The 18066-nt window shown below is 46.8% G+C and overlaps 1 protein-coding gene across 7 annotated transcripts in view; it reads left to right on the top strand.

Moving 5' to 3' along the window:
* The first annotated feature begins 736 nt into the window (after nucleotides 1-736).
* Nucleotides 737-18066, top strand: part of ABCC5 (ATP binding cassette subfamily C member 5) — an 83147-nt gene continuing 65817 nt past the window's right edge. For 4 of the 7 annotated variants that reach the window (XM_041003046.1, XM_041003047.1, XM_041003045.1 and 1 more), the window contains exons 1-2: nucleotides 752-1143; nucleotides 4481-4664. In XM_041003046.1, the coding sequence (XP_040858980.1) occupies nucleotides 4536-4664 (129 nt within the window). In that variant the 5' untranslated portion in view covers nucleotides 752-1143; nucleotides 4481-4535. Of the gene's footprint in view, nucleotides 1144-1641; nucleotides 1694-4480; nucleotides 4665-18066 lie in introns of those variants that run through there. The other 3 variants (XM_041003044.1, XM_041003042.1, XM_041003043.1) reach the window with 2 other exon arrangements.

Raw genomic sequence — 18066 nt, 5'->3', positions numbered from 1 at the left:
ATCTTAAATTGTTTGAATGACCCTGATTACCCAAAGCAATCACTCCTTGCTGTCTATGAGGAAGAACTGGAATGAGTTTACCGTCAGCCCGACCCAGTCCGTTGTTGTGGGGGAATGAACCAGTGGATGGGAGATCATTGTCTTTCTGTTTATTTGCCTATTACATTAATAAAATGAATAAGTCATAAAAGTGGTTCAAGAAAAATAACTCACTTATAACTTGCAGTTTATCTTCTTCAAAAGGTTTAATAGGTAAAATTGTGTGTGTGTGTGTTTTGTTTCAGTTCTCTATCTTCAAGTTCTTAAGGATATTTCTTATTTGATTTTCAAAACAGTAGCAGGCTAAGCCTCTGACTATGGCATTCACATCCAGTATGGGCACTGGTTCGTGTCCTGGCTGATCCCACTTCCAATCCAGCTCCCTACTTATAGCCTGAGAAAGCAACTGAGGATGGCCCAAGTCCTTGGAACCTGAACCCAGGAGGTAGAATGGGAAGAAGTCCCTGGCTCCTGGCCCATGCTGTGTAAGGCTCTTGCCACTTGCGTAGCAGTGGTCCTAACTTATACTATGCAGACTGCAGCCGTCATACTTTATGGGATAAGAGTGAAGAGGGCGGTATCAGTGCAGACGGCAGGGTCAAGCCGAGAACGAGCAACTGCAAAGCCAGATAAGATTTGGTATGAGACGGCCGCGAAGTCGCTGCTTCCCGGGGTGACTGGGGGTAATGACCTTCAAGACCGTGCCGGGTGCAGGAGCGTCTGCGCCGGGCACCTCAGAGCACTGGACCACTGGGTCACGGCGCTGACTGCCCACCGGGGAACACGACCTACGAGAAGATTCCAAACAGGCTCGCGGAGACTCCGGGAAGGACGCGGCAGAGCCGGAGGCGGTGGGAAGGGGAGCAGTCCGCAGCTCCTGCGGGACCGCCTCGGTGTTCCTGGGAAGCGTAGTCCTTTGCGGGGTGCAGTGCTCGCGGCTCCTGCAAGCGGGACTACAGCTCCCTACAGGCCTGCGCGAGCTTTGGGCAGCGCGCCTGCGCGTTGAGGCTGCCGATGCCGCTATAAAGGCTTGTTTTGCTCCGGGGCTGATGCTCGGGAGCGTGGTTGAGCGGCCGGCGCTCCTCCCTGGGAGCTGGGACACAGGTAGGCGACAGTCACCCCAGCACCCCTGCTTCGTCTCGCGGTTGTCACAGGGCTCACCCTCTCGCGTTTCCTTTCTGTGTACGGTGGGCTGTGATGAGGGCTATGAGCATTTGGGGGGACGCCGGATCTCTGAGGAACGCGGCCTGGCCTCCGCCGCCCCCTTGCTCGGGACGCGACCCTTTGTCGGAGGTGTTGAGGGGCGCGGGGAGGCCCCAGGTCGGCAGGCAGGCAGGCAGGTGGGTAGCAGTGAGTGGTCAGGGGGTGCCGGCTCCGTCTGCGGCCGCGACCACCAGGGGGTGCTGCGCTCACAGTCCGTGGGTGTGGGTCGCGATCGCCCGGCCAGGCCCGAGCCGCCGGTGGGAACGCCCTGGGGCCAGCGCATCCCCAGGGCTGAGCTGGCCTGAGAACCGCCAGCCCCTGTCCTGAGGTTGCTGGGGGCGGGGGGAGGCCTGAGGACGCCTCACTCAGGCCGCAGGCCGGAGATCGAGCAGCCAGAGACCCTCTCCAGCTTTCAGAAATTATTGTTTTTTTCACACGAGGCTAGATGGAGGTACGTGATGCGAGCCTGCACCGCAGACCCGTAGTGGGAGCCGAGTCTGTGGACTTGTCACCCAACGGCGCTGCGTGCGTCGCTTTGTGTTTTAAGCAGACAGCGGGTCGGTCATTGGCTTTCTGCCCCTGCACGGAGAGGCGCACAAACAAGCAGGAGCTGGGAAAGTTTGCGAAGGTTTTGCAGGAGGACGAGGGGTTAGAGTGAGGTCTGATGTAGGTGGGAGGCAGCAGTCATCTTGGATTTGCAAAGGGGTAGGTTGCAGGGGGGAGTGGTAAATACCCCTGGGGTGCTTTTGGCTTGGTGCAGTGAATCAAACCCAGAGCCTCAAGTGAGGTCCCTTTTATCTGAAGACTCGTGCAGGCGGCTGGCAATGCAGGTCTAACTTGCTGGGGTGCCTGTGCGGCTCCCCTCCCCTCCCCCTGCTGCTGCGGCGGGAGCGCCCACACTTGGCTCCAGCTGCAGAGTGGCCCTGAAGAAGGCCGGCTGCGGGACCTGGGCACTCTTTGCCCTGCTGGTTTGGGGTCTGGGTACTTGGTGGGTATCTCCCACTTAGTTCTTGTTGCCTTTGCGCTTCTGCAGCGCGTGCTGTCCCTTCCTGGGATCTCTGAGGCCAGTTAGCATTTCTAGTATTTCCAGCAGAGTCTGTCCTCCATGCCCACCCCTTAGACTTTGTTTAGTTGCTTGCTGCAGGTTAGGGCTTTGCTGCTTTGCAAAATCTCCCAGGCTCCAGGCTTGGGGTCCCTGTGCCTCCCCAGTGACAGGGTGGCATCCTGTCTTGTTTTTCCCCCAGGACATGAGAGTTAGTGAAAGATGATACAGACTGATAAAGATGATGGAGTCTGTTCCACACAACTTTCATGCATACAACAGCTTGGTCCTGAAGGATGGCTCAGCACTGTCTCTCAGGCCAGCCTGCACAGACTCCAATGTCTGTAGCATTTGAGGGGAGTCGCGGCTTCCTGCCATTCCACTCACACCTCCAATGGCACCTTGCCCTTACAAGTAAAACAGCTGGAAGAAGCCCTGCGTGTCGTGGGAGTGTCAGCCGAGATGCTTGGCATAAATGTTTGGTATTGTGAACGTGTTCCCCGGGCACAAACTCTTCCCCAGCCCCCTCTCCCAGGGAGGTTAGGGAGCCGCTGGCAGGGGAGGGCTGCACTGCGTGGTCCCTGGGGACACTGGCAGGTGGCAGGGCTGTTTATAGTTGAGCCTTAATGAGGTCTCCGTGACGTGAGGACTCTGCTCTCACTCGGTGAGCCAGTGTTCCTTATGGTACAGCGTGTCATTGGACAAGGTGATGTGTGTTTTTTAAGAGAAGTCACTTGGCTGGATCAATCCTAGGATCCTTGAACCGGAATTTGGAAAGGTTGCTTGAGTCCAGCTTGGCTTCGGTGCTGGAGGAGGCTGAGTACCTATTGGGAGGACTAGTAAATGTTGTTGTTGTTGTTGTTGTTTTTTCTCATGCCTTAAAGAAAGGAATTAGAGTTGACAGGATTCTGTGCCACAAGGATAATACCCTGCAGTCCCAGTGTTAAGCAGGCATTTCTGGAACCCGAACAGCACACAGCGGCTATATTGCTTTAATTTCCAGGGAGGCTGATAGCAAAGGTGTTTTCTCTGCTTGTGTCTGTGAGTGGGGAAGTGGTTCAGAGATGTACACATATGTTTATTTGAAGTAATCAGAGTTGATGACAGAGATTGAGTAGGCCAGGCAAGTGATGATGGTTTAGAACAGGTGCAGGTGGAACAGGGTGGTGGAGATATTTTTGGTTATTATCGTCCTTCAGTAACTGCTTCATTGAGACAGGATTCAAGTACTGTGAAATTCATCCTTCTGAAGTGTGGTGTTCAATGTGTTTTTTAAAAAAGTATATTCCCTGTGTTGTGTAACTCTAAGCACTGATTTTAGAATTGCCTTACCCTGAGAGGAATCTGTGCTTTAATTCAAGTTACAGTGATGTTTTGTGTTTTAGCTTGCACCTTGAATGTCAGCTAGCTGACTATAAGAATCAGAGATGGGCTCCATCATTGGGGGAGTAGATATTGTGTAAGTTTTCAGTTAGTGCAGTTGAATAAGAAAGGTGATATCCACATTGAAGTAGCGGAGTTTTTAAGGCATGGAACAAACTGGAATTGTTTGCAGAAAGTTTTTTTAAATTTTTTATAGGAAGATCAGATATACAGAGAGGAGGAGAGACAGAGAGGAAAATCTTCCATCCATTGACTCACTCTCCATGTTGCTGTAACAGCTGGAGCTGCGCTGATCTGAAGCCAGGAGCCTCCTCCGGGTCTCTCATGCGAGTGCAGGGTCCCAAGACTTTGGACCATCCTCAACTGCTTTCCCAGGCCACAGGCAGGGAGCTGGATGGGAAGCAGAGCCACAAGGATTAGAACCGGTGTCCATATGGGATCCTGGTATGTGCAAGGCAAGGACGTTAGCTGTTAGGCTGCTGCGCCGGGCCCCTTCGATCTTAGGTAAAGGCTCTGTACATTGATCTGTGGCTTACTTATTCAGGTTGCATGTCTCTTTCCTAGTGTGTATATTCTTTCTAATTTTTTTCCCTTCACATGTAGAAAAAGATCATTTTCATGGGTTCTATCATATTGGATTTTTTTTCTTTACAAAACGAAGTAGTATTTACCCTGTTTTAATACTATAGTTACAGCAGTAGAGAACTTGGATAGCTGCGTCCTGGTTTTTTTTTTTTCTCTCTCTCATAAAGCACTTTAGCATGTGATTAAGCTCAATACAGATGTCTGTTCTTGATGAATTTTTCATTTCAGAAATCCTGAAGTGGAAACGACAGTCTGGGAGCCGTGGCACCTGCCCTCAGAGGCAATGAAGGACATTGACATTGGGAAGGAGTACATCATCCCCAGTCCTGGCTACAGGAGCGTGAGGGACAGAGCCAGCAGTGCTGGGCAGCACCGAGACCGGGAAGAGCCCAAGTTCAAGAGGACTCGACCGGTCAGTGTTTCCCCAGAGTTCCTTTTCTTATCTGCTTGTGCTAGACCGCACCTTTGGAGACCGGGTGCATGATTACAGCTATATACATATATTTATTTTTCTCTATTGCTTGAAGTCACTGGCAAGAATTCATGTTTGCTTAGGGGATGTTTTCTGGTTCTGAGTCAGCACACAGTTGACAGAAGGAGAGGCCGTGGCCCAGCCTCTTGCCTGTTGCTCCCAGAACATCCTCCTCTTTCTATTCCATTTCGGTGCCTTCTTTGCTTTAGAGAAGTCACCATGGAAGAGAGAAGGGACAGAGAGAAGATGAACCGTGAAGTTTCATTCACTTACTTAAAATGGGTTTTCTCTTCGGCCTCGTGTGTTTTGGGAGTGAACTCTTTGGAGAGACTCACTGTGATTGTACAATTCGGAGAGTTGTAAGTGTGCTTGAGGCAAGTCTAGTGTCTAGTCAAAAGGTAACCTTGTACACTGGAGGAAAAACACTACTTCTGTAAGAGAAAGGCATTATATTCTTTCTTGAATTACAAAAGTAATTAATAAGGCAGAATGTGGGTGACTAGCTGAAGGCAGTTGTTCACGTATCTGTTTAAGGAAACCTTGGGAAAGGTAGAAACTTTGCCCCCTGAGACTGGCATCCAACTAGCCTGACATTCCCTGTGCCTCTACGCTGTACCCGTCAGCATGTTCTCCCCAGCGGGTCTTCTCAATGCCCGCTCAGGCTTCACTTTGGAGAAGCCCAGATTCTGTGTCATCACTATCAACCACTTCCTTGTTGCCAGCTCTGTAACTCCTTTGTGTCCTGTTGCCTAGACATTATGTGAACGAAGCATGTACTGCAGAGTATCTTGTGAGTTCTCGGTGTGAAAAGGGGCACACGGATGGTAGCCTTGGAGCAAGTCCTTGAGGCCTGATCAGGCTGGGAGGCTTTCTGGACAGTAGAGACCCGCAGATGTGGATAACAACAGTCATGAAAAAGTATTCGATGTGTTGGGACAGTGGAGGAAGCCAGCACACTAGCTGAACCTCAGGGCTTAGTATCTACAGTGGTGGCAATGGTAGAGATTAAGTGCATTCACACACAGCACTGGGGGTACTTGGTACCTGGCCTGTGGCCAGTGCTTGAGAGGTGTTGGGGGGGTGGACAACCAGCAGGGGGTATGGACAAGGAGTGTGGCTCAGGGAAAGCTGCATGCCCTGCTGGCATGCCGGGGCAGGGTGGGGGTGGCTTTGTGCTTTTGAGAGGAGTGTAGCTGTATATCCAGGTGTAAAAAAAAAATGGATATTCGTGTATACACATGCGTGCATACACACACACATGCATGTGTGCATACACACCTCATTCAGTTTCCTGAAGTGGTGACAGCTTGTACAACTTATGCGGTGTCATAACAGGATGTTGATTGACCTTGAAATTGTTCATTGAGCTTATTAAGATTTCGCTGGTTTTACACACACACAGCATAATTTGAATTTTACCCATATGTGCAGTTTTGTATGGCCACATACAGCACCACAGTTTAGATCCCAGTAGGCCACCTCTGCCTTCCCCTGCTCCTCTGGTGACCACTCAGCTTTTCTCTTCCCTGTCACTTTAAGATGCTCTGTAAATAGAGTCACACAGTATGTGCCGTTGAGATTTTGTTTTAACTTGGCCTCATTTCCTTGCTAACTGCCTACTTCATGGTGTGCACATTCAGTTCTTTATTTTTTACTACCCAGTAATGTTCCATGTTGGTGGTGTGATGCAGTGTGTCCATTGAAGGGCATATGGGTTTTTTCCAGTTTGTGGTGATTGCAGGCCCAGGTGTTTCAAGCATTTGTAGCTAGCATTTTGTATGAACCTGAGTTTTCATTTCTTTGGGTGAATGCCCAGGACTGCAGTTGCTGGGTCATATGGTAAATGCATGCTTAGTTTTATGAGATGCTGCAGTGCTGTTTGCCAGAGTGGCTGTGTCATTTCACATTGCCATCAGCAATGAGCCTGTTTTTCTACATTCTTATTGGAAGTTAGTGTTGTCATCATTATTTTAGCCATTCTGGTAGGGATGTCTGATCTCTTGCTGTGGTTTCCACTTGCATGCCCCTCAGGTCTGCTGACATTGAATTGATAAGAGAGTTTTTAAATTTAGGATTTCATCTTAGAAAGATCAGTCTTGGGGCTAGTGTTGTGCTGGCATGCCGTATTAAAGTACTAGTCGGAGTCTTCAATTGCCCTGCTTCTCATCTTCCCTGCTGATGCATCTGAGAACACAGAAGATGGCCAAAGTGCATGGGCCCCCTGCCACCTGCATGGAGGACCAGGATGGAGCTCCTGACCTAGACTTGGCTACTGCAGCCACTTGGGGGAGTGAACCAGTAGATAGATGATCTCCCTTTTTCTGTCTCTCCCCTCTCTTTTGTTGCTCTGCTTTCAAAATAAATAATTTTTAGAAAGATTAGTCTTGAAACCATGCAGAAAAAACCTGGAACAGGAAAGAGATTCATCCTGCAGGACCAAGTAGGAATCAGCTGTGCCTGTTCGTTTGCGACAGCTATCTGTTTAAAAGGATCGAGGAGAGGGAAGAAGGCGAGGGGCACCTCAGGAGGGGAGGAAGGCCTTGGGCTGCTGGGATTGGTGGTGAGGATTTAGAACTATGAGTGGGCATAGGGGAGAAGGAGACTTGGGAGATACCAGCAAGTCTGATTTGAACACATAGAATTTGCAGTGCATTGGGTCAAATGATTAGTAGTTAGAAGACAAGCAAGGAGCAGGTGGAGCAGTGTCAGAGCCACGTCCCTGCAGGTGCAGCCTCCTTGCCAACACTGGCTGGCAGACCAGGCAGGGTTGGGACCTGTGAAGCTGTGTGGTCCTGTGATACCACTGGGGACAGGGGCCAGTCCAGTTTGCTTGGGCAGAATTAACATTAGTGTGAACAGTAGCAGCGGGCTCTTTGTAGGTGGAGAACTGTAGAGTCTCTGCCCACTTGGCCTTTAGGTCCCTGAGTGAGTGAGCCAGCAACCCTGGCAGCTAGTCCCCCCCGCCAACCCCCATGAGAGAGCAGTCTTCTCTTGAAGAAACAGGACAGCTAATCCCACCTCTGTAAATTTCAGGAGTCCATATGAATTTTGTTCTCATTACTCTTTTATGTGTTGCTGATTTTTATCGTATCTTTGTACCCTCTGGAGTTTTGTTTTCAAAATTTTAATTTTTTCCTTTTCCTTTTGTGCTTAGCCTTTACCTGTAACTTATGAATTTATAGGATTATTCAGCCTTATTTTGGATACATGGTAAAGTGAATATAAAGCTATTAAGTATTTTGAAAGGTTCATATGCTGTTTAGAGTCTTCTTGAATGCTACGTATAAAAAAAAGAAAATATGTCTCAGATATGTTTGAGAGTTTGCTGTCAGAGGGAATCAGCATGATGAAAAATTTTTCCAGTTTGAGATGGTGCAAAGATGAGTAATTTCAGTAGTTGGGAAGTAGGGTGCCAGTATATAAACATAACTGGTTTTGGTTTAAGTAAGCAGTTAATTGGATAGGTCACAATTTCATGTCACATCATCAAAGTCACCATTTCTAGATTAATTGATAAACAGAGCATAGGACCTCCCCGATGCCAGACATGCCTGCTGTACATCGATCAGTGACAGCACCTGTGAGTAGCAGTAGATGAGCCTGTATGCATTCCCCTAGGCTTCACTCAGCATCTTTAGTTTTGGCTGGGACCCTTTGAAAATGAGGAGTGAAGCCATGTTAGAAGCATAGGATTCAAAGCAAGTCTGGTCCTTCCCCCACTCCCCAAGATTCAGGGGATGCAGTATGTCCAGTTCTTAATATTATAGTCTTTCTTTTGCAATCTCTTTGAGAAAATTGCCCCAGTCACCAGATCATCAAATATCTGGAGTTCCCTATCCTATGCTTGGAGGGAATCCATGCAAAAATAGTGACTTTGCACACCTCTCCTGTGTTGAGAGCTGTGACACACCTTGGATCCCTTCATCCTTATGTGTGAGCAGGGCTGCTTTCTCTGACCACTGGTTCTTGGAGCCTGAGCTGTCAGCTGATGTTAAGCTGCCGTCCTTTCAGCCTGCGTGGAGGCTCGTGTCTAGGCCACCACTTGACACTCTTCCTGCGGCTGGGGCATGAAATCCTCACGTGTGTGTGTAGGCCACATGACTTCACCACCCTCATTTGTTTCTTAAGAGATGATATTTCATCATTTTCCTGCTTGGTGGATGCTTAAACACCCTGTAATATGCAAGCCATGCACTGAACCAAGTGGTCTGGTTACAGATAACATCGGTACTGGGCCTGCCTGCCTGCTTGCCTGCCTGCCTGAAAAACTTTGTCAACTCCCAGATGTATACTTGAGCATTACTGTTCAGGTGCTGTGGAAATTAATAAGAAGGGAGGAATGCCTCTCAGGAAGGCAAGGACACTCAAAGAAGGTGTCCTCTCCTCAGAACTTTGACGAACAGGGAGGATCCGGAGAACGTGACAGGCCCAAGAGCAAGCAGGAATTAGGGACAACCAGGCCCGTTATCTGAGCATGAAGTGTGTGGCATCATAGATACAGAGAGCTGAGTTGGTGAGTTTCACACTGAATAATAAACCAAGGAGTCTGGATTTTAGTTGCTTTAAATGAATAAGCAAATGCAAGACTAAGTTATCAGGTGCTTGGAGAAACCTTGTCTTCCTGTGGGGTGGCTTGTTAGTTCAGTGCTGTCAGGCCAGAGTGAAGTGACTTGTTTTTCGCTAGCGTGTCTAATCTGGGAAGAGAGAAACGTGGAAAATAGGCAGAAGTTAACTCAAGATCACATGCCATTACTTCTCTGTTTTTTACCCTTCTTGCAAAAGTGTACCATGGCATTTTTGCTTCCCACCAAATTGCAATATTCTCATGTAAGAAAAGTGACAAAGCAAAAATTCGTAAAATCCAGCAATCTTAGTATTTTAATAGTTCTGTTCCAGGGGTGGGGACCGCTGGATATTTATAACGTCATCTGTAAACTTTATAGAAACTATCCTGCTATATAGTTATGAAATTTTGAGTTCCTCCCATAGTTGACTTGGGCAGGGCAGACTAATGATCTCACAAGCATTATATAGCCCCTGGGCCAGACTTTCCACACCCTTGTCAGTTAGACTGACCCTTTAACCTTAATTGGAGTTTATTTTATAATTAGTGATTTGAAACCTTTTTTGGGGGGTGAAGTTACATCATAAGGTTCAGGGATATGGGTTTCATCAGAAACGATCATGTTAATGTAAGCTCCTAGCTGGAAAAAATACATTTACTCTTAACTTCTATCCAGAAACAACATTGTTTTGCTAAGAGACTCTGAAGACCTTGACCCTAAGCTTTTTTGATTTACATACCGAAAGTCTGTGGTTTTTCTGTGCCCTTGTATTTTCAGGGTCTGGAATATTCCTTAGGAGAGAGAGCAGGCTGAGGGAGCTGAGGATTTGGAAGCTTTTCCTTTTCCCCTTGATTGGTGTTCAGTGATTCAGCAGATTTTCTGGACTGTGTTAAAATGAGTCACAATACCTGCCTGCCTTCCCTTCTCCACCCCTGTTTTCTCCCAGTAGGTATCCATAAAGCTTAATAGGACCAGATAGGTGTCTCGGGCACTGCTGTGGAGGATAGGGTAGCTGGCCTGGCGCCAGGTGTTGTTCTCCAATATCAGCCCAGAGTTTTCCAGTGACAGTGACAACAGGGCTACGATTGGTGGGGGTCCAGGTGGCTCCTGCTTGGTGATTGCATCAATGCTCATGGGACTCATAAGATTGGCCAGTGGCCTTGATCATGAGCTCTATTACGCCGTCTGCAGCGAGGCTGCCGTGCTGTGCTTGGAAACGCTGCTAAAGGGAAATAAATATAGGCTGTTGGCATGAGTCAAAGGAGATTAACATCTAAAGGGAAGAAAAGTATTGGAACTTGCTTTCTGTTTCTAAGCAAGCTTAGGCATTCACATATTTTGTTAAGGTGATGTAGAGGTTAAAAATGGTTAACGAAAACTTTTTCAATGGAATTTCAGTTCTACTTTTAGGTAGCCTTCTATAATGCTTTCTTCAGTGTCACATTATGTTTCTCTCACTCTTAATCAAAAGCAAAAAGGTTGGTGCCAGAGACAGGAGAGAGAATCTCCAGAAGTCTTTGCAGTGGTTGAATCTGTCATCATCAAACTTTCAGACTAATGTAAAATTAATTTGGTGCGTGGAAGTCCACTAGTTGGCAGATTGAACATGCCTGTGTCTTTCCTCCCTAACCTGGCTCTTAAGGACATAATGTGTTTAGGTAATTAGATGTTACATGTATTTTCTGAACTAGCTAGTTGAAGAATCAACTGAATTCTATTAGGAAATGACAGGTGAAAATCTCAGCTCAGCAGAGCCTGCTCAGAGAGTCAGATGGCAAGACTGATTTAGAAATGTGTGTGCATTAAAAACCGTTATCAGTCTTTCGTAGACCATCCACCGGGTAGCCCCATCTCTGTGCTGGCTGGGCTCAAGAGAGTTTACTTAGCCAACTGCGGCTAGGGCTAGTTCTGCCATCAGTGGTGTTATTTTGGGAGCTAAAGGCGCCCTTGGCTTTCTCTTAAAGCATTATGTTCCACTGCCCACGGAGCAGCTGGCAGACGCCACCGGTCCCAACAGCTGCACCTAACCTTGGAGTATGATCTGCTTGTTTTCAAAAGCAAATCTTGTTAAACAGAGTCATGTATAGTTGTTATGAAGTCTATTCTGTGTTGTAAAAACAAACACAGACTTTTAGAAGTAAACCATCCAGAATGGGTTATAGTAAGTGGTCATAATTGTTTGACTTTTTAAAGGATCTTGTAATCTTATACAACGCATTTTATTTTAGTTGACATTAGACACAACTGGTATTGAGCAGACACTTCATTATTTTCAGTGCTGTCTCTCATGGCAAGAAAGTAGCCCATTAGCTTGCTACCCAACTTTTGTGTTTGCTTCCCACCACAGTGAGAGGACATGAACTCACCATTTCTACCATAATTAAATCACCCACACTAGTTTTTCACGAGGCTACTGCTTGGAGGCTGGCATTGTGGTATTATTGTGGCTAAGCTGCCACTTGAAGCACCAGCATCCCATGTGGGCACTGGTTTGAGTTCCAGCTACTCCGCTTCTCATCCGTTTCCTTGCTGATGTGCCTGTGAAAGCTGTAGAAGATGGTCCAAGGGCGTTAGCCTTTGGACTAATGTGGGAAACCTGGAAGAAGCTCCTAGGTCGTGGCTTTGGACTGGTCCACCTCTAGGCATTGTGGCCATTGGGGAATGAATTAGCAGATGAAAGATTTCTCTCTCTCTCTTTTCTCTCCCCCCTCTTTATAACGCTCCCTTTTAAATAAATAAACAAGGCTTTATAAGATCATGAATAATCCTTGAGAATAAAATTAGCCTATCTGGACAAGAAAGAATATGTGTGGTATGCTTTGAAAAGGAAGATGTGAGTTGTCATGATTGGCCTGTGTAGAGAGCTATACATTCAAGAGGCTGATTTTTCCCGTGTGGCAAACCAGCGTGTTCTGCCTTTTGTGACCCATTTCTTGCTTTCTCCCCATTAACCCCTTTCATTCTTTTAGTAGCTAAAATTGTCAACTTGACATTGACTAGGTTCATGCGGTACAGTGGTCATGTGATAGATAGAACCTTAACACCCAATATATTAAGCAAGTAGCACACATTGGATTAAGCACTGAGAGATTTTTTTTTTTAAAGCCACCAATTCCTGAAAGTCTTGTTGAAGGGTTTTTTTTTTTTTGTCAAATGCAAAAGACTAGCATTACCAACTTCTGCTGTCCAAATTGGCACTTTTAAGACTATCCTAAATTCGTTTGCAGAATGTTAAAACCACTCAAGCCAGGGCTGGTTAAGTCAGCCTCTGGGGAGGAATGAGGTGTTGGTTTTGTTTCCAAGGTTTGGTTTCTGTAGCCGTCACAGCAAACCTCTCGCAGATCTTGGAAGAAAGTCTTCATGCAGTCCTCTCATCTGGTAGTCTCCTTGGATCCTCCCCGCCTGCAGTTTCTTTCCAGTTTAATCCTTCGCAACCTTATTCTGGTTTTAACAGAGTTAACCTCCCCTCCTTCCCTTCCCACCAGTGCAACAGGAACTTGAAATAAAATCCTGGGAATTAAGTTTATGAAATGTTCTGGTGATTGTGTGGTGTTGCTAGCTTATACAATGCAGAACAAAAGACCTGGGTTCGCATGGCGTGCCCTGAGGTTCTGTCTGTTGGCCTGATAGGTTCCCTACCCCTGGCAACTCGTGTTGTTAGCTGGCCATCAGCTTGAGGAACCTGGAGTGAGCCCCACATGTGGCACATCTCTCCATCCAGCCTGGCTGCTAAGGGCAGGGCTGAGCTGAGCATCAAGGATTCATGGGTTCTCTTCTCCAGTCCCTCACGTCCCTCTCGGAAGCCTGGGAGTTTCGTAACTTGGCTGTTTGGCTGAAGTGACCACTGGAATTCCCGGAAGAGTTTGAGGTGGTCAGGATCATGTGAATACACGGGTGGGCGGGGGGCGGTGAGGAGGTCCCTGGGGAGAATTAGGAGTGGAAATAACTTCTAGCAGCTTGCCTTGATTTGCTGGAGACTGGAGCCTTTTACACTTCGAAGTTTTAAAAGTCTTTATTTCCACATTTCCATTTAACTTTGAGTGTTCTGCATCTCTTGGGACTTCTGACCACACAGCAGTTTGTCCTTGGCACACCAGTGGTAAAGGCACCTGTGGGACCAAGACTTCCACAGAGAAGCCTTCCTGCGCCAGAAGAGGCCACGTATCTTGTGTGTTTTGTTGGAATTCGGGAGTCAAGGAGAGGAGAGGAAGACAGGAGGAGCCAAGGCCTAGCTCTTCTGAGTGTGACCCCCACCTGCCCCCCATTTTGCTGCCTTCCTACGGGGCGGTGCCACATGGGCAGCCTCAGTCTCTTGTGGCTGCTCTTTGCTTTGCCAGTGGCTACCTGCCACCACTGCGCAGGGAGCCACCCAGTAAACGTTCAGCACTGTGGCTGGGGAATTGTTCTGCCCTGCTTGTGTCCTGTCACAGAAGGGTTCCACTGTTCAACCTGGGACACGAGATCTGGCCCAGGGGCCTTGGTGCAGAAAGAAAGCACAGGATTGCCCTGTCCGATGGACAGTCCCCTGTGGTGGCCTGGGTAGATATGGCCCTGCTGTGTGGTAGATGTGTGTGGGAGAGACTCCCTGCAGGCAGGGCTGTTGCTGACAGATGGAGTGTTCCTTGCTGCCCTCCCCAGATGGGCATGCTTGTCTTGGCCTGTGTGTGAACAGTGGCAGGATCTGAACTTTCACTGTCCCTTTCTTCTTTCCCAGAGTACTTGTTGCTGCCTCTGCCCCATTGCCATCACTTTAGTAGGAAGAAAACAGTGCTGCTTGCCATATTATGATAAAGAATATAGAAGTGGCAGTGGTATTTTCTCAGCTAATATTTTTCCCCCCACTCCTAGTTCAAGCGATACTGTTCCTTTAGAATGAATCACATGCAGCAGATGCGTCCCTGTGTGACTGGGCTGTCTGGCCTTAGGGAGCCCCTTCTCCTCCCATTCAGCTTAAGAGAAACAAGAAAGGGAACAAGTCATCTGCTCTCAGGAGAAGTTTTAAAATGTTACCGCTAGGGCTGGCACTCTGGCATGAAGCAAGTCAAGTCTCTGCCGTACAGCATCCTGTATAGGTGCCAGTTCTAGTCCCAGCTTCTCATTTCCCATCTAGCTCCCTGCCATTGCCTGGGAAAGCTGCAGAGGATGGCCCAGGTGCTTGTACTCCTGCACCCACATGGGAGACCTGGAAGAAGCTCTTGGCTCCTTGCTTCAGACTGGCCCAAGTCTGGCTGTTGCAACCATTTGGGGAGTGAACAGTAGATTGAAGATTCTCTCTTTCCACCTCTCTCTCTGTATCTCTCTCCCTCTTAACCTCTCCCTCCCTGCTTCTCTCTTGTTTAACTGTCTTTAAGATTAAAATAAATAAATCTTTTAAAAATACACTTTAAAAATATTTATTTTTTTAATCAAAAGGGCAGGTTTACAGAGAGAAGGAGAGACAGAGAAAAAGTTCTTACAGTTGCTGGTTCGCTCCCAGGTGGCCACAACAGCTGGAGCCGAGCCAATCCGAAGCCAGGAGCCAGGAGTTTCTTGCAGATCTTTCATGTGGGTGCAGGGTTCCGAGGCTTTGGGTCATCCTCTGCTGTTCTCCCAGGCCACACACAGGGAACAGGATGGGAGTGGAACAGCTGGAGTGTGAACTGTTGCCTATATGTGATCCCAGCAGATGCAAGGCCAGGATTTAACCACTAGACTATCGAGCCAGGTTCAAAATAAGTAAATCTTAAAAAAAAATTACTCCTGAAAATTTTTATGTGCAGTATCATAACATAAAAGCCAATCAAACTCATGGGTCAGCATTTACCGTGTACTAACCCTGTGAGCAATTTAGCCATCCAAGGGCAATGTTATGTGGTTGACGGTTGACATTAGGGGCCAGATCACCCTTGGCTGTGAGGCTGTCTTATGCATTGTCAGAGGGGCAGCAGCACCTCTCCTGTGCTGACAACCAAGAATGTCTCCAAATATTGCCACACAGCCCCTGGGCAAACACAGGCACCCTCACTTGCGTGCTGCTGGGCTGCATAGTCTGACCTTGTGGCCGCTAGCCAGAGCATTTGAAAATGGCCAGTGTGAATTGAGATGTGCTACGAGTTTGAAGTGCAGACTTGGTTTCAGAGTTTGAATACAGAGTAAGAAATTTGGAAAATACTAGTCATTGTTATGTGAGCGTTAAAAGGATAGTAATTTTTTAATATTGAGTCAAACAAAACATTGTTTAATTCCATCTTTTATTTTTAAAGGCTAGCCTCTAGGAAAATTTTAATTACATTATATGCCTATATTTGTGGCTTGTAGTTCTTCCTTTTAAAAAAATAATTTATTTGATAGAGACATTCTCTTTAACCACCTCCCAATACCCCCAAACTGTTTCACTTCTCAAATGTTTACAACAGCTGCCAAAGCAGGAAACTGAGGGTTTGTTCCATCCTGGCTCCCCGTGTGGGTGACAAGGACCCAACTGTGAGAGCCATATCACCTGCTGCCTTCTAGAATGTACATTAGTGGGAAACTGGAATCAGGAGTGCAGCTGGGACTGAGACCCAAGTGGTTAGAACCTGCACCTGTGTTCTGTGTCGGACAGCGTGACGCCAGCTATTGGTCTATGCTAGGTTAGCCATTGGTTTGTGGTAGGCATTTAAATCATGGTTAAGTCATTGAGTCTAAGTAATTTCTAGCATATGAAAAACCTCCCTTCCTGCAGTAAAGTAGTGGAGGCCTGTGCAGCTTCTGTGAAGCGTCTTGTGTTTCCAGTTTGTTCTTCTGAGTACTTGCTGGTAGCGTGTTACAAGTTGGCTCGATGTTTAGGAAGTTTGTGTTTGCTTACATTTCCTCCTGCTCATATTGGGTTGTATCTCTATTTTCACTAAAGTGTTCATACAATTGTATTTTAAAATTAAAATTACACTTCTTACTTAGCACCTGTTGGGTCTTTTGACACCTAGACTACTACCTCATGCGTAACAAAAGTGTTTGCTGCATGAGTGGATTTTCTAAGATCCTGCCTTTTCCAGTAAAAGCCTACTATTTAAAATATATTATTTCATCAGTTACCTGGCTATTTAAGCTCTGTCCTCTTCCTTTACTGCTGATTTCATTATGAAAAATGTTGTCCCTTTTGTAAGTGAATCCTTCTGATTTACCTTTGCCAAGTTTCTGACTTTCAGCGGGAAATCAAGTCTGCCTTTTCACAACTTGGCTAAATGTGCTACTTCCTGTTTTTAAATTTATTTTCCCTTGTGTGTGTAGCTTACTAGGGCTAAGTCCACATGAGTTAATGTGTGGTGTGAAGCCTGGATCTTGGTTCCTCTGCAATCCGGTATTTATTTGCCCTAAGTAGTGGCTTGTAGTCTCCTAGTCTCCCTGCTTGGTTGTAGTTTTATGCTTTCCTCTAGTAAGTTGTCATGGTTTGACCAGATTGAAGTATTTCTCCTGATTCATTTCCACTGGCAATCCATTCAACCTTAGAATGTTGGTAGTACACTTTATAGAATGCAAAATGTGGCAGGATATGTTTATTTTTACCTTAAAAAGACATATTTTTCCCCCTTCAAATGGTCAGCCATGTAAGCTTTTTTAGGAAGCGAAGAGAGGAAGAAAAGTTGGGTATCACAGAAGCTGTGCCTGTGAGATGTCTGTGTAGTCACTGGCAGGTTAGTGTAAAAATGCTTCCATTTTATGTTTAACTCTGAAATGTATAATATATATGTCCTCTAGCATCTGCTCATCTTTGGTTTAAAAACAACTAGAGATGTGTATTTTTGCAATTAAGTGGGACAGTTTATTTGCAGTCTAGTGTTTTAATTACATGATTGTGACTAGCTTTGGAAACTACCCTTTGTTTGTTATGAGCCTAGTTTGGAAAGTCAGGGTTTCTCAGTTAATAGTTAATTTAATTTTAATTTAATTTTTTTTTAAAGATTTATTTTATTTTTATTGGAAAGGCGGATATACAGAGAGGAGAGACAGAGAGGAAGATCTTCTGTCCGATGATTCACTCCCCAAGTGAGCGCAATGGCTGATGCTATGCCGATCCGAAGCCAGGAGCCTCCTCCGGGTCTCCCACGCGGGTGCAGGATCCCAAAGCTTTGGGCCGTCCTCGACTGCTTTCCCAGGCCACAGGCAGGGAGCTGGATGGGAAGCGGGGCCACCGGGATTAGAACTGGCACCCGTATGGGATCCCGGGCGTGCAAGGTGAGGACCTTAACCACTGCGCCATTGCACCGGGCCCAATAGTTAATTTTAATTTCGCCCTCAGCTTGGAGGAAAAAGTAGAGTTATCTATGAGGGAACTGCTGGAATCGTCTTGTACAGCTATAGTTTATTTGCTTTTTAAAATATTTTTATTTATTTGAGAAGCAGAGAGGAAAATAAACACAGCACTCCTATCCGCCGGTTCACTCACTAGATGCCTGCTGTAGCCCAGGGTTTGACTGGGGCAGGCTGAAACCAGGAGCAGGGAACTCAGTCTGGGCCACCTGTGTGGGTGTCAGGGACCTACGTAGCTGAGTCACTGTCTTGTGTCATCATCAAGAATCTGGAAACATGGACTTGAACCCAGACACTACAGTATGGGATGCAAGTATCTTCAGAAGCACCTTAACAGCTCTGCCAGATGCCCACCCCGTACCCTTTCTCTGGAAATCCCCATATTATGTTCTTTCATTATGTGAAGTTTTGGTGATTTTCCCATTTGTGTGTGGGAGTTGCCTTTGTCAGGACAAAATTAAAATTGCACTGAGCTCCTTGTTCTAAAATCAAAGTCAGGATCAGAGGTT

This window comes from Ochotona curzoniae, unplaced genomic scaffold (genome assembly GCF_017591425.1).
Source record: "Ochotona curzoniae isolate NIBS_2020 unplaced genomic scaffold, NIBS_Ocur_1.0 scaffold_2587, whole genome shotgun sequence".
In the NCBI taxonomy this organism is placed as follows: domain Eukaryota; kingdom Metazoa; phylum Chordata; class Mammalia; order Lagomorpha; family Ochotonidae; genus Ochotona; species Ochotona curzoniae.
This window is presented reverse-complemented; position numbering and strand designations above follow the sequence as displayed.